At 39.9% G+C, this 17,858-nt stretch overlaps 2 protein-coding genes across 2 annotated transcripts in view; one reads left to right on the top strand and one right to left on the bottom strand.

Annotated features, from left to right (window-relative positions):
• Window positions 1-17,858, bottom strand: part of LOC100376706 (lipopolysaccharide-responsive and beige-like anchor protein) — a 254,065-nt gene that overhangs the window by 81,255 nt on the left and 154,952 nt on the right. The gene's annotated exons all lie outside the window — the stretch shown is intronic.
• LOC100376555 (protein mab-21-like 2) lies at window positions 1,860-3,906 on the top strand. The gene has a single exon (XM_002731217.4). The coding sequence runs from the start codon at window positions 2,275-2,277 to the stop codon at window positions 3,355-3,357; it is 1,083 nt and encodes a 360-aa protein (XP_002731263.1). The 5' UTR covers window positions 1,860-2,274; the 3' UTR covers window positions 3,358-3,906.

The raw sequence follows: 17,858 nt of genomic DNA, 5'->3' as shown, positions 1-17,858 counted from the left end.
GGAAGACTGCTGGACACAATGGAGAGCCCCCAACGTCGGGATCGTCGTACACTATTAAAATCATTACGGCACAAAGGCAATACAAGAACACAAAAGTGAACAAATTTGTCGACAGATTACGAACGGGATTAGCGGAGCCAGTCTATTGGAAACACATCAACTCCTGAAAACAGAATATACCGACAACAGACACGCAAGTCAGCGTGACGCTAGAAATGGGAAATACCACTGAAATCTCATACAACATAAGAGGAAATGTTTAAAGTAATATTTTCCCCCCGCCTCGCAAAAACATAGGAGGATAAACAGCAAACACAATTATAAACTTATTACATTGTAACATTGGTGTGAGACCATGATGGTAAGAAATGGTGAGAACACAAATCCCGCGATGGGCCTGCGAGGGATTTTACTGGCTTTGATAATGGGTTAAAACCACTCAAAGGGTTTCAAACTGCCTGTAGTTATGTCTGGTTTGTCGCTATAGTCCAGGTAATCCGACAGATTTCAATACAGATAGTAAATTAATTAGCGTTAATGAGTTAGACGGAACACGTCACTGGCAGCGAAAATGCGGGCCAGTCCGTTTTAGTTGTACAATGGCACTACACGACTGCGTTTATAAATGGAAAACAAACGCTTAGAAAGACGGAATTCGAGAGTTATTGTTGATTTTGGGATAAATGTTGTATACAGAACATTAAGGTCATGGCAGTATGAGCACAAAAACTCCGTAAATTGCGACTTGGTCTTTCACTCAATATGACTTACTAAAAAGTCAAGTGGCCCATCCAGAAAATAACGAAATGCCCACTTACAGAGCGTTATCTGACCAGCCGACAACACGATGACGTAGCCGACAACACGATGACGTAGTCGACAACACGCCGATGTTCTTGAATCCTAGAGAAGCAAAAGTCTTTTTTTTTCTCCACGTTTCAGCCCCGAGGAAATGACGGTCAGACGAGAAACCGCTGTGATCCCGCAGAGCTATCCGTCGTCAGTATGTCTCGGTTATGTGACACGGGGGCAATCCGATGCTTGTTTCGTAATGCAATACCAGTCAATGATACCGGAAAATTGCTGGTACCACTCCTGCTCCAAGAAGACTATGTCAGCTGACAAAACCCGCTGTTATATTCGTTTTTCAAGAACAAGAATGAAGAATATCGACGAACAATTTTGAATTTAAAAAAATGTTGCAATCGTCGTAAAAATTGTGTTCACAAATTTGTCGGCTGCGCTTTTTAGAATTCTCGCGCCAACTTCCAATATTGTAACAGCGCCGGTTTACGGTAAACTGTTATTATTTCTCAGTGTTTGGGTTTAGAATTTGTTGACTTTAGTGAAGTGTGAAAAACCAATATGATGCCGTCCTCACAGCTATTATTTGTACATTCATTCAGTGGGCTTGAACAAACAGAGGGGAAAAAATGAACGCTTGTTGAAAAAAAACACGAAAAAACAGAGATGAAAATAAAATAGAAGTATTCTTTTTATTTTTGTTAAAGCGATTTTCAATCGTCCATTGGGCCCGTGTACTTAGATCAGCGTTTATTATTAATAATTTTGCTAACTTCATTTTACATCGTTCAACGCCAATTAAACAGCGGGATACTGAGCTAGTCCAAACATAACAAGTCTGCAGTATGTGTATACGCCCAGAAACGTGGTTCGCGACTGAACAACGACGGAGACATCAAAAAAGTGGCCAGCTATGGAATTGTATGGAGAAGCGAGACACGGAGCAGGGCGACACACCGGCACGATACACGTTGACTGGGGGCAGCATTGCATGGCAAGGTGGGAGGGGCTATCAGACGACATATAATACGAGAACGTATCTAAACGGAGCTGGTGAACGGTAGCAAATCATGCGGGCGAAGCAATGCTGATTGGTTGAACTCCCTAGCCTCTCTCTATAATTATCGGTTGAACGGTGCAAGGCTGACAGTTGTAATTGTGCCAGTGACGTGTCACGATAACTTGTTTTTCGTTGACACATTTCTGAGAAAGCCGATTGAAAGATAAACACTACGGACCAACTGTAGTACTCGCCGAGTTACATGCATGGAAAACAGTTGACATATGCCGATCGCTAAGAGAACCGGTGAGCTGTACCAGTGTCTGCGTCAGTGATATCACGGTGCTTGTTTGTATCCACTGCAAACGTGTAGTTGCAGCCCCTACGGCGGTACACCGACTGAAAACAGGCCAGCTACTTCATTGTTATTGTACACTGCAAGCTGCAGGGACAATTTAAAAAAAATCACGATGATGGCAGCACAGTCTAAGTTACTTTTTCAGCTGAATAAGTACATGAACGAACGAGTGACCGCTCGACGGCAGAATATTAACAAGACAATACGAGAAGTATGCAGAGTGGTCACTGATGTACTGAAGGAAGTAGAGGTGCAGGAGCCCAGGTTCATCAGCTCGCTGATTGAGACCGAAAGCGGACGATTTGAAGGTTTGGAAGTTATATCACCTAACGAATTTCAAGTCGTGCTGTATCTTAACCAAATGGGAGTGTTTAACTTTGTCGATGATGGTGCTATCCCCGGATGTGCAGTACTTAAACTGAGCGACGGTCGCAAACGTTCCATGTCGCTGTGGGTAGAGTTCATAACAGCCTCCGGCTATCTATCCGCTCGTAAAATACGATCCCGGTTCCAGACTCTCGTAGCCCAGGCCGTAGACAAGTGCAAGTACCGTGATCAAGTGAAAGTGATCGCTGACACGACAGAGGTGAAGTTACGTATCCGCGAACGTTTTGTGGTGCAGATAACACCGGCTTTCAAGTGCGGTGGTATCTGGCCTCGCAGCGCTTCACACTGGCCACTTCCACACATACCCTGGCCAGGACCAAATTTAGTCGCCGAGGTGAAAAACGAAGGATTTGATCTGTTATCCAAAGAAAGTATCCACCAAGCAGGGAAACAATCATCGGCAGAAGGGGACGCGTGGGTGCTGTCGTTTCTAGAAGCAGAAAACAAGCTCCTACAAGGAGGCAGTCGCCGTAGATGTCTAAGTATACTGAAGACTTTGCGTGACCGGCATTTGGATACGTCCGGGCATGCAGTCGAGAACTATCACATGAAAACATTGCTCCTGTATGAATGTGAAAAACATCCACGTGAGATGGACTGGGATGAGAGCTGTCTGGGCGATAGAATAAACGGTATACTGCTACAGCTCATATCGTGTTTACAGTGTCGTAAGTGTCCGCATTTCTTTTTGCATGGGCTAGACCTATTTCAGGGCAGAAGCCATTCATCTCTGGACATTGCTGCAAAACAGGCTTGGAGAATAGCTAGAGAAATTTTAACCAACCCTAAATGCTTGGACAAATTATGATTTTTTCCCTTTACAAAAAAATTAGCTTGGCTGTAAAATATGAATCACGATCAACTTGAATGCAACGGCCGACTTGAAACAAAACGCAAGTGCATGTGGCGTATTAAACGCATTGTGTGAAACTGAGATGCACACATGTAGGCGTCTTTCTGTGCACTCTGGTACAAAAAAAACACAAAAACATTTAGTTTGTGTTGTACCATGTCAAAATAGAACTGGTACTGCAACAGTTTCCGATACGGTTTATGACTATAATGTATTTTTTAGAGGTGAACGGGACATCGAATATTTTCCCCCATTATGATGTGCCAAGACAAATAAGCTTATCATATATTGTGAATATATAGACAAATCTTATTTAATTCCCACTTTGCTTCATATTTATAATGGTATGTTGGGTTATGTGTTATAATAAGATTTTAACTGTCTTCTAAATATTGTATCAAGAGTCAATTATATTGCTGTACGGCTGTTATTTTATCACACTTTCCAAGTGTTGTTTTAATTTTTAAAAATTCTGGAAAATATACCATGAAATGGAAAAATCGATTTGGTTGTTTATGTAGTTGTGTGTTCATAACTAGTACTTAACGAGTGTACATTTGCACCTTGATGTGACATGTACGTCTACTTCAGAATTCACTCGCAAACACGTGTTACAGTATGTTGTGTTATCAAGCGAGTACATTTAACACAAAAAGGGGTAGTCACAGTGAGCTTCCGTCTAATATCGGTTAGGTATATTTTGTACTGACGGCTTCATCCAGTCCAATTCACAGATACCAGCCGAATAAAATGTATCGCTATATTTACATACAGTTTTAAAATAACGGACATTTCTGGGGTCATAATTATGTTTGTAATAATACGGTAGTCTGTTTACAGAAAGTCATAATTATGGGAGCAAAAATAGCTACAAATAACGTCTTTTACACGACTTTTCTTTGATACAATTTGTTCCATCAACAGGTTCAAAATAAAGTAAACCCTAGCCGCCAACACGACAATATTGAATATAATCGAGCCCCGGTTGCACGTTTAGTGCTTCACGACGCCGTTAAACAGTATTTTCATAAACGCCGTGGGTGGAAGCATAAGTGCGTGGTACCTTTAAAAACGCAACTCGCGGCAACACATTTTATATTCTTCATCTAATACATGTTTAACGATATTCACAAGGAAGATATGGCATGGCGAAAGCACATTGTATCATCGAAGTTTTGTGACGGCGTTTACGACCAACCCACCCCGTGCGCGAAACAAATCTAACATTGAACGATAAGTACTGTGTGGTATTTTAAAAACAATACAATTTCTCATAAAATAATCGAGAGACGAATTTCCACTATTGATGTAACGAACATTCGTTTAACACTGTTGACGATGTTGTAGGTAAGGACAACACCAACGACTCGCGCATTATACATTTAAACCACTCCTTTTGATCGACGGGTTACAAGCATCAGTGCTCCAAAACACTGTAACATTGAGTCATAAACTACAGAATATAAAATACATCCAATAACTGTTTTTTTTAAAAGGGGCTACAGATGTAAAGAGGATATGCCGGCGACCCGCGACCCCACTTGCCTGCGACGGCTGACTGTATTGATGTCAACCGTATACTGCATCCTCGCTAAAAACCCTATTATTTTGAAAACAAGGAAAAAAATATTATCGGCTTATACGAAATGCTGTCTAATAGATGGTTTATATTTAGCAGTAAATTTTCCACGCGATATGCAGTAGTAAGCAAATGCAGTATGTCTCAATTTAAAACGAACAATAACAGAGAATTTATCCACTAGCTGTTAAATTTAATATTATTTTCGTCCCAAAGGGCTACATTATTTTTTTTTTTAATTCCCTAATTTCACACGCATGCAGCTTTTAATATACCTTTCCATGTCGTTTTTCGATGTTAAACGGGGCAGGTAGTATGCGTCTATACCAGTTTATTGTGCAATGTCATTCAGTTCGCTCGATTACTTCGTAAACAAACACAATAGGGAAGTTGTAAGTTACTGTTTGGCTTAAACAAGCTCCTGACAATAAAAAATCCTGAAATGCAGCATCTTCCCCCGGTGAATGAGCGGCAAACAAACAAAAGTGTGAACCTGGTTGCTCTAACCTACACTGACAAAGGAAAACAAAGATACCGACCAACCTGTGTTTAATAGAGAGGTCAGCTCTTGAAAATACAGTCAATAATGGACCATATGTGTATTTAATGAACAGCAAAACACACAACATTTACATGCGATGATTTCATAATTGTCGTTTGTTACACCAGCTTGCTATTATAGTCAACATTACATGTACTGTGCATTGGAGCATTCTACTGCACAGTATCTAGTAAGCCGCGTGGACTTGTATCGAAATACAACAAGTTGTATTTATTGAGACGAGTTTCCGTCGACCAAATTGTATGAAACAAAGTATTTTTTGGAGAATGCGGTCTTTATATAAAATGAATTAGATATATATTATAGTTTACTATTGTTAAATAACTCGGGACAAAATTTAATATTTATTCGAATAATCAGACGCAATGATAAAATCGACAAATGTGTACGAGCACGACGTATCATCCTGTAATTCGGGAGTATGGTAACTTGTCGATCTCTACCGTTTATGGGCGTCTTATTGGTGGGTTACGACTCTCACTGACAGCAACACGCAGGACTGATTATACGTTATTTGAAATAGACAATAGCTCGAATGATGATTTAAATAATATTGTCTGTATGTGGTGAGGTGAGGTGAGGTACCGGAATCGTACAAGTAGGGAGTGCAAGTCAGTTATATGATATTCGACCACGTTAGTGACCTGGAATTGTATCGGGATCATTTTATTGTCAATTCTTGATAATATACACAAAAACAATAGGGATATTTCACTTAATAATGTCAATGTTTGCTTGTCTGTTTGTGTGGACACTGTATATAGTCTGTGGAGGTCTGGTCCAATATTATGATGACGTCAGTATCTGACGTGAAAACACGATTGATAAGTCAGCCATGTGTTCCCATCATTCTGATTCGTTATCAACAATTCCTGTTTTTGCTTGTTTTTTTCTTCTTCTTTAAATCTTGGCGATTTCAGCGAAACGTATGCTGTTTAAGATTCAATACCACATTTTCTGAGTAGCCCTTCATGTGACAATGACGAATGTCACAGAAAAAAAGAATCTCGACCAGCAGAGTTTGAAAAATAAAAAGAATTCGAAATGATGTGTGCATTGACTGAATATATACATGTACAAAAAAAAACACGAACACGCATAACAGCGAAAAGATGCTATCAATGGTATTTCCGGTGATCTGCACTCAATACAGACAAACATGGCACTCTGTCCACACAATTGAATTCTCAAGTAGAAGTGTAAGATGGCCATAAACTCGTGAAAGATGTTTTTTTCTTATCGACCTCATCAATTTATACATCCGTAGCGCGAAATGAGCCAGGGAACACTGGGAAGGCTTGATAAACAAACGCCGAACGCTGGGAAGGTTTGATAAACAAACGCCGATAACGTTATAAATACGGCGCTGACCAGTCAACACATCATGTATCTGCATTATTCACTCACATATGACCTTTCAAATTGTAGATGAACAATTAATGGAAATATTAGTTCAGTCTATGATTCCACCTAGAAAGGGCACCCTGACTGGATTTAATCACTTTAAGTGTTTGTCATTCGTTAAACAAATCACAACCCGGTTTGTTCAAAGTTTGTCACGCCGAGCACTGATATAGCTGTTTCCATGGCTATCCTTAAAAACAAGAACAATCACTCTTAGCCGGTGAACACGGCTCTAATTGTGATAAGTTCACGTCACAAATTACCAATATTAATAGTATTAATGCACCCATCAATGACAACTCATCTGAGTAAACACTTCCAACGATTTCCCGTTTCAGCAAATCAAAAGGTTTCCGTTATTGCTGACCCACTACACTATATACCAGTTACTCATGTGGTAGACATACACACAACTGGAAACTGCGTACGTGATGTCCTATATACGAACGAGTTTATTTAGCAGAATTCGATGCTCTCATAAGAGAATCGAAAAATCAAAATACGATGATAGATTACGCTATATACGTTGCACTGCACACAAACAATGTATGATAATTACAATTTGCACCGACCGACGGTGTACATATTAAAAATGTAAGACAATTTGGAGGTGAAATGGGGAATACTAAACCGCGTATGTAGTTGATACACAGTAACGAATCGAACATAGAGCATGAAAAATTTACACACACACTTTACAGTCGATGTTAATTAAAAAAATGCCAGAGAGAAAACTTAAAAATGAAAGAATATATACATCTACGTAGGAATAATTTGCACTCATCCGTATTGAGAGTTGGCATTAAAAAAATGAAAAAAATACATAACACACTTTCTACAATCGATGTGAACTACAAAAATGCTATAGAGAAAACTAAAAAAAAAGAATTTGCACCCATCCTCGGGTTGGTATTAACACACACAGATAACGGTTATAATATTCAAATTACAGTTCACATATGCATACTGTGTTGTCCTATGACCGAGTTTTGTTTACGTAACCCATTCGATTCACAGGACGAGTTGAACTAAAATTATATCTTGTTGGGACATGCAAGGAACAGATCGACTGATTGCCGGTCAAGCGACTTACTTAGTAGTTCGTCTGTGAGACGCGAACGGTTCACTGTACAGTGTTATGAAACCGACGTCTGAGTGTAAACTAACACAGTCGATGGACTGAGTCGGCCGAACACGGCAATGTCGAAGGACTGAGTCGACCGAACACAGTAATGTCGATGGACTGAGTCGGTCAAACACGGCAATGTCGATCGACTGAGTCGGCCGAATACAGTAATGTTGATGGACTGAATCAGCCGAACACGGCAATGTCGATGGACTGAATTGGCCGAACGCGGCAATGTCGATGGACTGAGTCGGCCGAACGCGGTACTGTGTCAGTATAATTAGCTCCTATAAATTGGCATGAAAATTAACAATAATCGTGAAAACCTCGAAAATGTAGGATTAGAAAACACGCCCGTACATATGCAGAATTTGAGACACGTAGCCCCACACACAGAACCCACTTTCAATGATGATAGCAGTTTGTCTCTCCATCAATGTGAAATAATTACACTCGGCCTAGTTTTGAGTGCCCCCTCGGGACATATCACATTATCTAATGTACTGAAGAGGAGTAAGGGATAAAAAGCAGCGATAAAATATACCCAAATCATAACAACCGGGTCTCCAGTGAAAAACCGAGCCATTTCTGCTAGCCTGGACCGTCAACCAACAAGGGCAGTACAGCGTTCTAAGAACTGTGGCATACGTGGACCACCGTACAGCATCAGTGGGATAATCAAAACAGATCTTCCACGTCTCGTTTCACATGTCTATCACCTATAAATGCCCTAGTCTCAATACACGTATCTTCACCATGACCATGACCAGTTTAAAGACCAAACTTTGTCTCTTCGTGAGACTAAAAAGAGTAAACAAAATTGATATATTCGTCCTTTTCGCGGATTTTCCGTTGTACAATAAGAAACGACACCCAGAAAGAACACCTTGTTTTACGTGCGCGTTTGCTGCGGGGGAATGTCAATGATGTTCCGACCAAATTGGCGGGACTGAGGCAGGCATGGCAGTTAAGAACTGTGAATCGCGGCGATATTCTCGAGAGGCCCTAACCAACGTGTAAAATACAACATCGTGTCTATCACAGTGCTGGTTTCACATGACATTCCCCGCCGTTCAAAACGTATACAAGAGTTTGGCAGCAGGATGAGAGGTGAAATTTGTCCCAGAAAACACTCAGCCGCGAACCACAATATGAAACTCGGATGGGTGGTTTAATTAGCGATGATGCAATTCTCATTACCATACACTTCAGGGATTGTTCATATACTAGTAATTAAAAAAAGCTACATTATTTTTCCAGCAAAACAGACAACCGAAATGTGACGGGCTGCCCATGCAGGTGTTGAGGGAACGTTATGCTTCACTTGCCGAACAAAGACAGACACACATTGTTCGTATGGGGAATCTTTGGAAACACAGACACGCTGAGGGAATTGAGCAGACATTCCTTATAGTATCATTATAAATTAGACAATATGCGATCGTAATTCATAAAACATTAACATTTAAAAAAGCTACTTGGAATAAAATGCCAATGGGCATGTGACTGGATCCTGAAAACATATTGTTCCTTAAGATATCGCTATTGTCACAGTTGTTGATTTTGAAGATAAGGATTCAATTATTGAAATAAAGAAAAATGATATTCCAACTATGTGCATTTGGGAATTTGAGGCGTAATATCGACATCTAGCTTACACAGTCACCATTAGAAAAACTCATCGACCCATGTCGGTAACACGCTTAATATTCTGGGATTACGAAGAATAGTATATGTACGATGGTTGTCGTCATATACTGCATCGTATTTCTCCCAAAGGTAATAATTTGAAAATACAGTCAAGCGTATTATTATCATGATTATTATTATCATCGTCACGATGACTCGATATCGCATCATGGCGTCAGTCAAAGGTGAAACGGGCAATGCAGGTGCGCGCGTGTCGTAAGTAGGTTGGCCATCTGATTTACACCGGCAGGCAGTGCACCTCATTCTCGGCAATAATCCAGGAGATCAAGGTGCCATTACTTACTATAAAACAGAGTGCTATTTCAAAGGATTATGCACTCAAAATAATTTCACGCTCGTCTTGTTAAAACGTCTCTTAAAAGAAAAGTTGCAAGAATCCCAAACGACCCCGCGTACGGCTTTCACTCAGAACCAAGCATCCGTTTTATTTTGAGTACAGGACGCAACTTAAAATAAAAATAATATCACGAGCGCAGTTTAGTTCCACTAGTACACATAGACGAATATGGGATTACAGACTGGATTCTTAATAATTATTTCAGGGCTCATAAAAATGTATACTACGGTGCGATATGTGTATTTATTGTTTGTTTCAACCTACGTATGATAGTATGGTATAATTGTATATAGTATACTTATTTTATTGCTAGTTACACGCAGCAAATAGCTGAGGTATCAAAAGACAACATCATCTCCTTATTTGTGGTGTGTATGACGAACAGTCGCGATACTTATAGTAGCGGTATATACACCTGATAACCGACACGCAACGATTCAGATAATTCGGTGGTGTATTGCCCAGTGCAGCAGAAGAAATGGTGCTCGTTCTACATTCAGTGGAGGCTGGTGATGTTTTACGAAACAAACCCCCACAGGATGCGGAGAAACTGTTCTCGTGAACGAAGGATTGGATGTGCCGCAGTGTTGATGTGACGGCCATAGTATGGTGATGTGCGTGAAGTAGACCTACATACAGATCGATTCAGTAAATATGCCGTAATGTAATTCCATGCACGACGTGTGTTTGTCTTGACACCATATACACCTGAATCATACAATGAACCACGTTTGGTACGTACATAAAGACGATAAAATATGGTTTGGGGAACAATCTAGAACACTTTAAATGTGGTTGTGACACTAAGAACACTAATATCTCATCGAAGTAGGAGTCGCACGATTGTTGGCCAGATCGACGGGAATGTGGCAACATATACATCAGAATTTGTCCAACAATCGCCCCTTATTTTTTTAGTCCGCTAACGTTTAAAAAATAGGAATTTCTCCTATGTAGCAAACGTTGTAAACTCCTCGTTGCAAGTTTCCATGGAAATGGCAATGAGCAGTATTTTTTCACAATAAATTGACGGTCGTATGCATGGTAGTGCTGAACCACATACTATTGCATCGAGACATCATGATATATGAACAACGTTTCGCATTTACACACTGCGTGTTTTTCACGCCATATAACGTTACCTGCAAGTAATGCATCTAAACCACATACAACAACGTAGACTCCACTGGGAAAGCAAGACAAACATAACGAATGGGTGTTTAGTTTTTTGAACAATGCAAAACACAATGAAGATAATTTCGTGTGAGGTTTCACCGTTAGAATATTTATACGAGTACACTGTCGGGCATAAACACCGGAGCGGTCACTCCTTTCTTTTTTAATAGTACATACAAACAAAATCACGAATTAGGGCTATCAATGAACGTCTCAGTCTGTTGCCATATTTTCACCATCAACCCGTACAAGATGGAATTCATTGCGTAAATTAGCCCACTTAAGCAATGTACTGTGTAATGGAAATTGGGAGTTTACAACGAACTGGAGGGCGGGTACTCGGTATACCAACATAAAACCATGGAAGGTACTAACGTTAGTACCTTCCATGATAAAACTCACATGTTTATTTTTACAGTTACATTGGCAGATTTCATTGATACTGGCACGAAAACCAGTGTATTTTCTGTCAGGTTTACGCTTGCTAGATTGGCTATCCAACGGGGGATAGGAGTATGGAAAATCTGAGATATCGCTTCCTGTACGTGTAGGCAGCGGAGAGATTAGTTCAGCCACGCGTATGTTAACCACAATGGAAAAAATATATCACATATATACATCATGTCGGAAACCAACGATGGAATAAGCCAGGGATAACATATCGATAGAGAGAATGAAAACGATAAAATGGAAACGAAAAGAAACTATAATGCTCATTATTTACGCTTATTCGGAGCTCTATATAAACAGGTCGTTTTTTTCTACCAACTGGCTTTTACAACGCGACGTCACAGTAGTTAGGTCAATAAATGAGACACAAGTACACAAACTAACATCACACATGTTACTGTATTGAAGTAGTGATGTAAAGCGAGAATTGAGGGAGGATATCAGAAGTACATTTCGCTCAAAGAGCATTTTTTCAGACAATTTACGAACAATCAATTGAACATACTGAATTGAACTGCAATTTCACCAGGGAGAAAAGTTTGGTAACAGTGCTAACATGAGGCGAAGACTGCGACCTTCATATTTGCTGAAGAATTGGAACTCGCGGTTGGTGCAACCATCAGTTGCATATTAACAGATACTAATATGATGATTCGAGACTGTAGATATGCCTTGGTCGCGGTGGCGTCATGGTTACCATTGTCGCTATCGGCATAAAATGGAGCTAATTACGGATACTCGACGATGTATACAAAGTCCGCGACACAGGATTTTGAAGAAATTCCACACAGCCGGTGAAAGCATGTTCAAGTTTAAAATAGGTAATAAATTCTATGTGAATGGCCCAGGTTTTGGCAAATTTTACCATACAACGACCAATCCACTCGTCACTGACATCATAATGATACCGGACGATCCCCTCGTTTGCATAAATATAATTGCCTCAACGTAACATGCCCAGATGAACACACGGGAATAAACTATATAGTATATTTCATATTACAAAAAAAATCTAATATATGTTTTGGAAAAATATTGGTTTATACTTACAGGGCCGTGTTTGATTTTCAACAAGAGAAACAGCTTAGATGTGAAATGATTTAGTTTGCATTTTATTTTGGGATTTTGGAGCGGGGGGGGGGGGTTCACGTGCATCATAGACCAATACGAACACGATGGGCGTCTGGATTGGAAACAAGATATAAACAACTGACGTTACCGAATATGGCTAGCATATTGAACATGCGTATATAACCAAATTTTACTGAACTGTTTAACTTGCATTGTTCTCAGAATTGTAGAAAACATCACTATAATGACGACATGTTTCCTCGCACCGCACGGCAGCCGTCTTGTATAAAACTCTCGTTCAGACCTTCTCGACGCGACCGTATTCTACGGGCATTCATCCACTTTTGTCAATAAATCTCAACGAATTCGATAGGGATAATTTATGCGTAACAAGGCTTGCTTGTTGACAATCCTAATGAATTTTGGAGAGATATGCGAGTGGACAAAAATGACGATGGAGGCTGTGTGGTATGTGACTACTGATGCACTTTATTTGCCAAATGACCTCATTTATAATGTAAAACATATAATTATTTTGTAAATTTCATATCATATTTTACAGGTAATTATTTTTGTTGATTGACGGACAGTCGTCTAGTTGACGTATTTAGTCAGCAAATAATCCGATGCACAGTCCCACCCTTGTTGGGGGGCTGTGTCCGATGCTATGTATATATATATATATCGGCTTCAATAAGAAGATTCAAATTTTCAACTAGAATCCGAATCTATACAGAAACTTGGCTTGTTACGTTCAGCGGAATACAAGTCTGGAAGCGTTGCCAACTTTTCTTTCGTAATGCCCGAGGATGGTTTTCGTCATATCATATTTCCGGTATTTTTAGAAAGATTTTTTATCATTGGGGTTATATCTGACCCCGAATGTTTAGTTAGAGTACTTAACATATTTATGTTTCCGGGGAAATGATATGACTGACCCCGACTTCACTTCAAGTTCAGTGCAAGGGTATAGTATGGTAGAATTGGGTAGGATAGGGTGGAATTGGGTAGGGTAGGGTAGAATTGGGTAGGATAGGGTAGAATTGGGTAGGGTAGGGTAGAATTGGGCAGGATAGGGTAGAATTGGGTAGGGTAGGGTAGAATTGGGCAGGATAGGGTAGAATTGGGTAGGGGCTCCAGGTTGGAATAGTGCGCTCTATGCAACGCCTCAGTGAAAATACACCGTAACCACATAGATAAGTTTAAATTGGTACGTCGTGAGAGAAAAAAAAAACACATCAAACTACGACATGCTATCATCTGCCCCAAAGGGGTAAAACGTGAACAAGCTGGAGTTTCACATAACTCACTTACAAGCGATGGCCTTCTCCTCGACCGAACTAAAGACAACAACCAATACATCAAAATGTCAGTACACAATAGCGCAACAAAACCATACATTAGTACAGAAGGGATATTTATTCAACCAATTATGATATATCCGTATTGCATATTTGAAAACAAAATTCCATCTCAGTCAAAAGTTGATTAATAATGCAGGCAGAACCGTATGGATCTATGGCAACGTCTATATGATACACTCCAAGCGACTGTTTACTCACAATACGGTCTCGGCACATGATATATGTATTGTTGCTTGGTGGGGCTTGTCAAAAACGATGGCAATAGAATTACTTTAAATACGGCATTAAAAGGGAGAAATATAAACTCACTCTATGTCCCTTAACACATTCGTTTCCCGATCAATCACCGTCGGTTTGCATTATTGTTGTTGCCTACCAAGACGGACCGCGGTTGCTGTGAAAAACGGTCCTTTCATTGGCCACACCATGCACGGGTGCATCTCAAAGGCTGTACCGTTTCCCTCTGTCAGAGATTTGACGGACACGTCTCTAAGACACACGGCGTGCCATAGTCAGTATCTGCACCAAGCCGACAGAGTAAAATATGCAACGCAACTCATCAAGGAAATTCACCCATGAAAAAAAAAAGCAATTTTACAACAGACACAAATTTCAATTTAATAATCGTAGTATAGCAAGGACGTCATGATATTTTATATATGAAAAGAAATGTCACGTGATAACTGAAACGTTACGTAATCGGACTTATCAGCTGAGAGACGCATTAATCGCCAAACGGCAATACAAGTGTCACAGTGGGCCTGGCGTTTTCAAACCCCCTGACTCTGATTCCATGCCCCACATCATCTACTGCACCCCATCAGCTCTCTCATTTACATATCTATACACAATACGAAAATAATGTTGAATGATATAAATTTGTAATACATATTAAAAAATTTCAACAAAAAACAGATACATCATAGCTAAACTGTTACGCATGGATGGGTTTCAATAAGCGTTTAGTTTTATTATCGATCAGTTTGGTCCGGTGAAATTAAAAAAAAAAAATATTCAGAACGAGTTGAAAAGCATGGGCGAAATCGTTTTGATGTACTTCTGAGAACATCTGTTATTTGGGTTTGTAAGCCGGAAAAATCTGCACACTGAGTCGGTACATGGCGTGCAGCTCGAGGGCCGGTACAGGGCGTGCAGTTTGAGGGCCGGTACAGGGCGTGTAGCTAGAGGGCCGGTACAGGGCGTGCAGTTTGAGGGCCGGAACAGTGCGTGCAGTTTGAGGGCCGGTACAGTGCGTGCAGCTTGAGGGCCGGTACAGTGCGTGCAGTTTGAGGGCCGGTACAGTGCGTGCAGCTTGAGGGCGGAGACAGGTTGTTTAATTGGAAAGTGGATCATTTTAAGTGATGCAATTTATCATAATACAACAACCGCGTATTACACTTTGGAGGTGATTCACTCCACCTGTGTCTGTCCTGTCGCGATGGACTTGGTTGTTTGTGCCATGTTTCCTCCACATGGCGTCAGTAAGGTATTGTCAGGCCAATGCGTCATTGCGGCAGATAATTGGCTTGTTTGAATTACGGAGGTGTTCGGTGTCCAAAAACGTATTATCCCGGATACTGTAAATATAATTGCCCCCAACTATCGGGAAATAAGGACGAATACGATACACAATTAATAGCAAGAGACTTACTTAATAAAAAGAATGCTAAACATGCGTTTTTAACATGTGTGCATATAACAGTGACAGTATTTCGTGCCAAAATTTATCAATAGTTAAACGTTTCAATATTAGTCAAGTTTTGTTGCTCACTGTCAATCGGTTTTTGAGAAAAGTGTCAAATAGTATATGTTCAAAGAAGACTACAAAGAAAACACATTTCGTCATTGAAAACTCACTAAAATTCCACACCCTGTAAGAAACTACATATCATTTTTCCATCATATGTCACAGAGAACAAAATTGAGACATTCTTGCAATAGGAATTAATGACAAAATTACCTAAAACAGACAATACACGCTATTTTCATTTTGTACACACATAGTTACTGAGTACAGTGCCCCAATATTTTTATTTCATTTTCCTCATCGTGCAACATGAAATATACTACAATTAAACAAAGAAAATGGCACATACAATACATGTTTCTTGTGAAAATGAGTGGTGCATCGCCAACGATGTCAATACCGCGACCCAAATACTGGCGAGTGTACGTAAGCACAGACCGAGACTTTGCATACACTACGTAGAGTCAGCACAGCTGGCTATGTGGAGAGAGTTTGAAATCACGTGACTAAATATCGTTTCTGATTGGCTTATCAGTTCGGCGTTATTATTGCTGCGTAGCCGATCAGTGGAATAACGATGATAACGTATCTAAATTTACGCGCAAAGAACCCCAGGTGCACTACCTGAGATACCATACCATACCATACCATACCATACCATACCAAACCAAACCAGTATCAAATACAAATTTTCACAACGTACGCAGTAGTTACTATTTTTTACTATAAATAAAACACAAGTGACGTTTGATTAAAGCTTATAAACCACAATAAACCAAGCAGGTTGAAAATAAGAGGATTCTCTGATTTTTCTTAGGGAAGGAGGGGTGTTATACACACAACAGAAATAAGAGAAGCCGTAAATGTGAGTGGTACGACAGATTGACAGCTGGAGATGCGATACTGCTTAGGGCTATGTATGGAGAATACTTTTATTTATCTCACATGTACTATTATAGTAGTAGGCCATGCTTTAGTGGGTTTGCCTAATAGGATCGTTACTCAGCGTTAGTAGCGAACACTACAAGCAATCCAAAACCTAGAAATGAAACATTGGAGCTCGACATGATTTATGCAGGACGAGGCAGCCAATCTCTACTAGTAAGAAAACTGTAGCGAATGATTTAGGTGACATGACATCGGGTGATCACGGTAACTAAAGTCGGATATCAACTGGGCTGGTTCAGCTGGTTGAACACGTGGCACGGTGATAAGCCACTGTATACAAACTTATCAGGATGTGGGCACCAACGTTTGTTGCTTTTTTACGCCACGGTGCAAGTGATAAATTGGACACATGTGAATGGGGTTTGTGGAACCATATAGAACATATCGAGTGTCGATAACTACATAGAAAAGTGGAAAGGAATTCAAAATAGTACTGGTACTAAGATTAATACTATGAATAAATATAATAATGTATTGTGACATTATTCATAGTCAAATGTTAATCTTAATAAAATAAAAACATTTATTTATATGATATTATTACACAAATGTACATATTAGCGAATATATATATACATATAGTTCAAAGATTCACATTTTGTTGTTTACCGTATACTGATTTACCATAAACTAAACTAAAACTGTTCAATCGACAGCCAGTTATACAAAGACGACTAAACGATGCTCAACAAATCTCCAGACAAGCCAGAAACCCTGACTTCTGTGGGATATTTTGAGGTAAAAAACAGAAAACAAACACAGCAATTTGCAATTAATCTTAGTGATCGCAGAGGCAACGGTAATTACCTTTTCTTGTAGTACAATTTGTCATTCCGGCAGTAATGTCGATCATTCCATTAATCATTTTAATAACACTCCCCCCCCCCTATTGTCGAAATATTGATATATCTCAATACATCATACACACTAATATCTAATGTACGGGCATTATCACGGACCCGGAAAGACGGAAAACTAACGA

The sequence above is a fragment of the Saccoglossus kowalevskii genome, chromosome 4 (genome assembly GCF_978046115.1).
Source record: "Saccoglossus kowalevskii chromosome 4, keSacKowa6.1, whole genome shotgun sequence".
Classification (NCBI taxonomy): Eukaryota; Metazoa; Hemichordata; class Enteropneusta; family Harrimaniidae; genus Saccoglossus; species Saccoglossus kowalevskii.
Note: the sequence above shows the minus strand (reverse complement) of the source record. Positions and strands in the feature narration are given on the sequence as shown.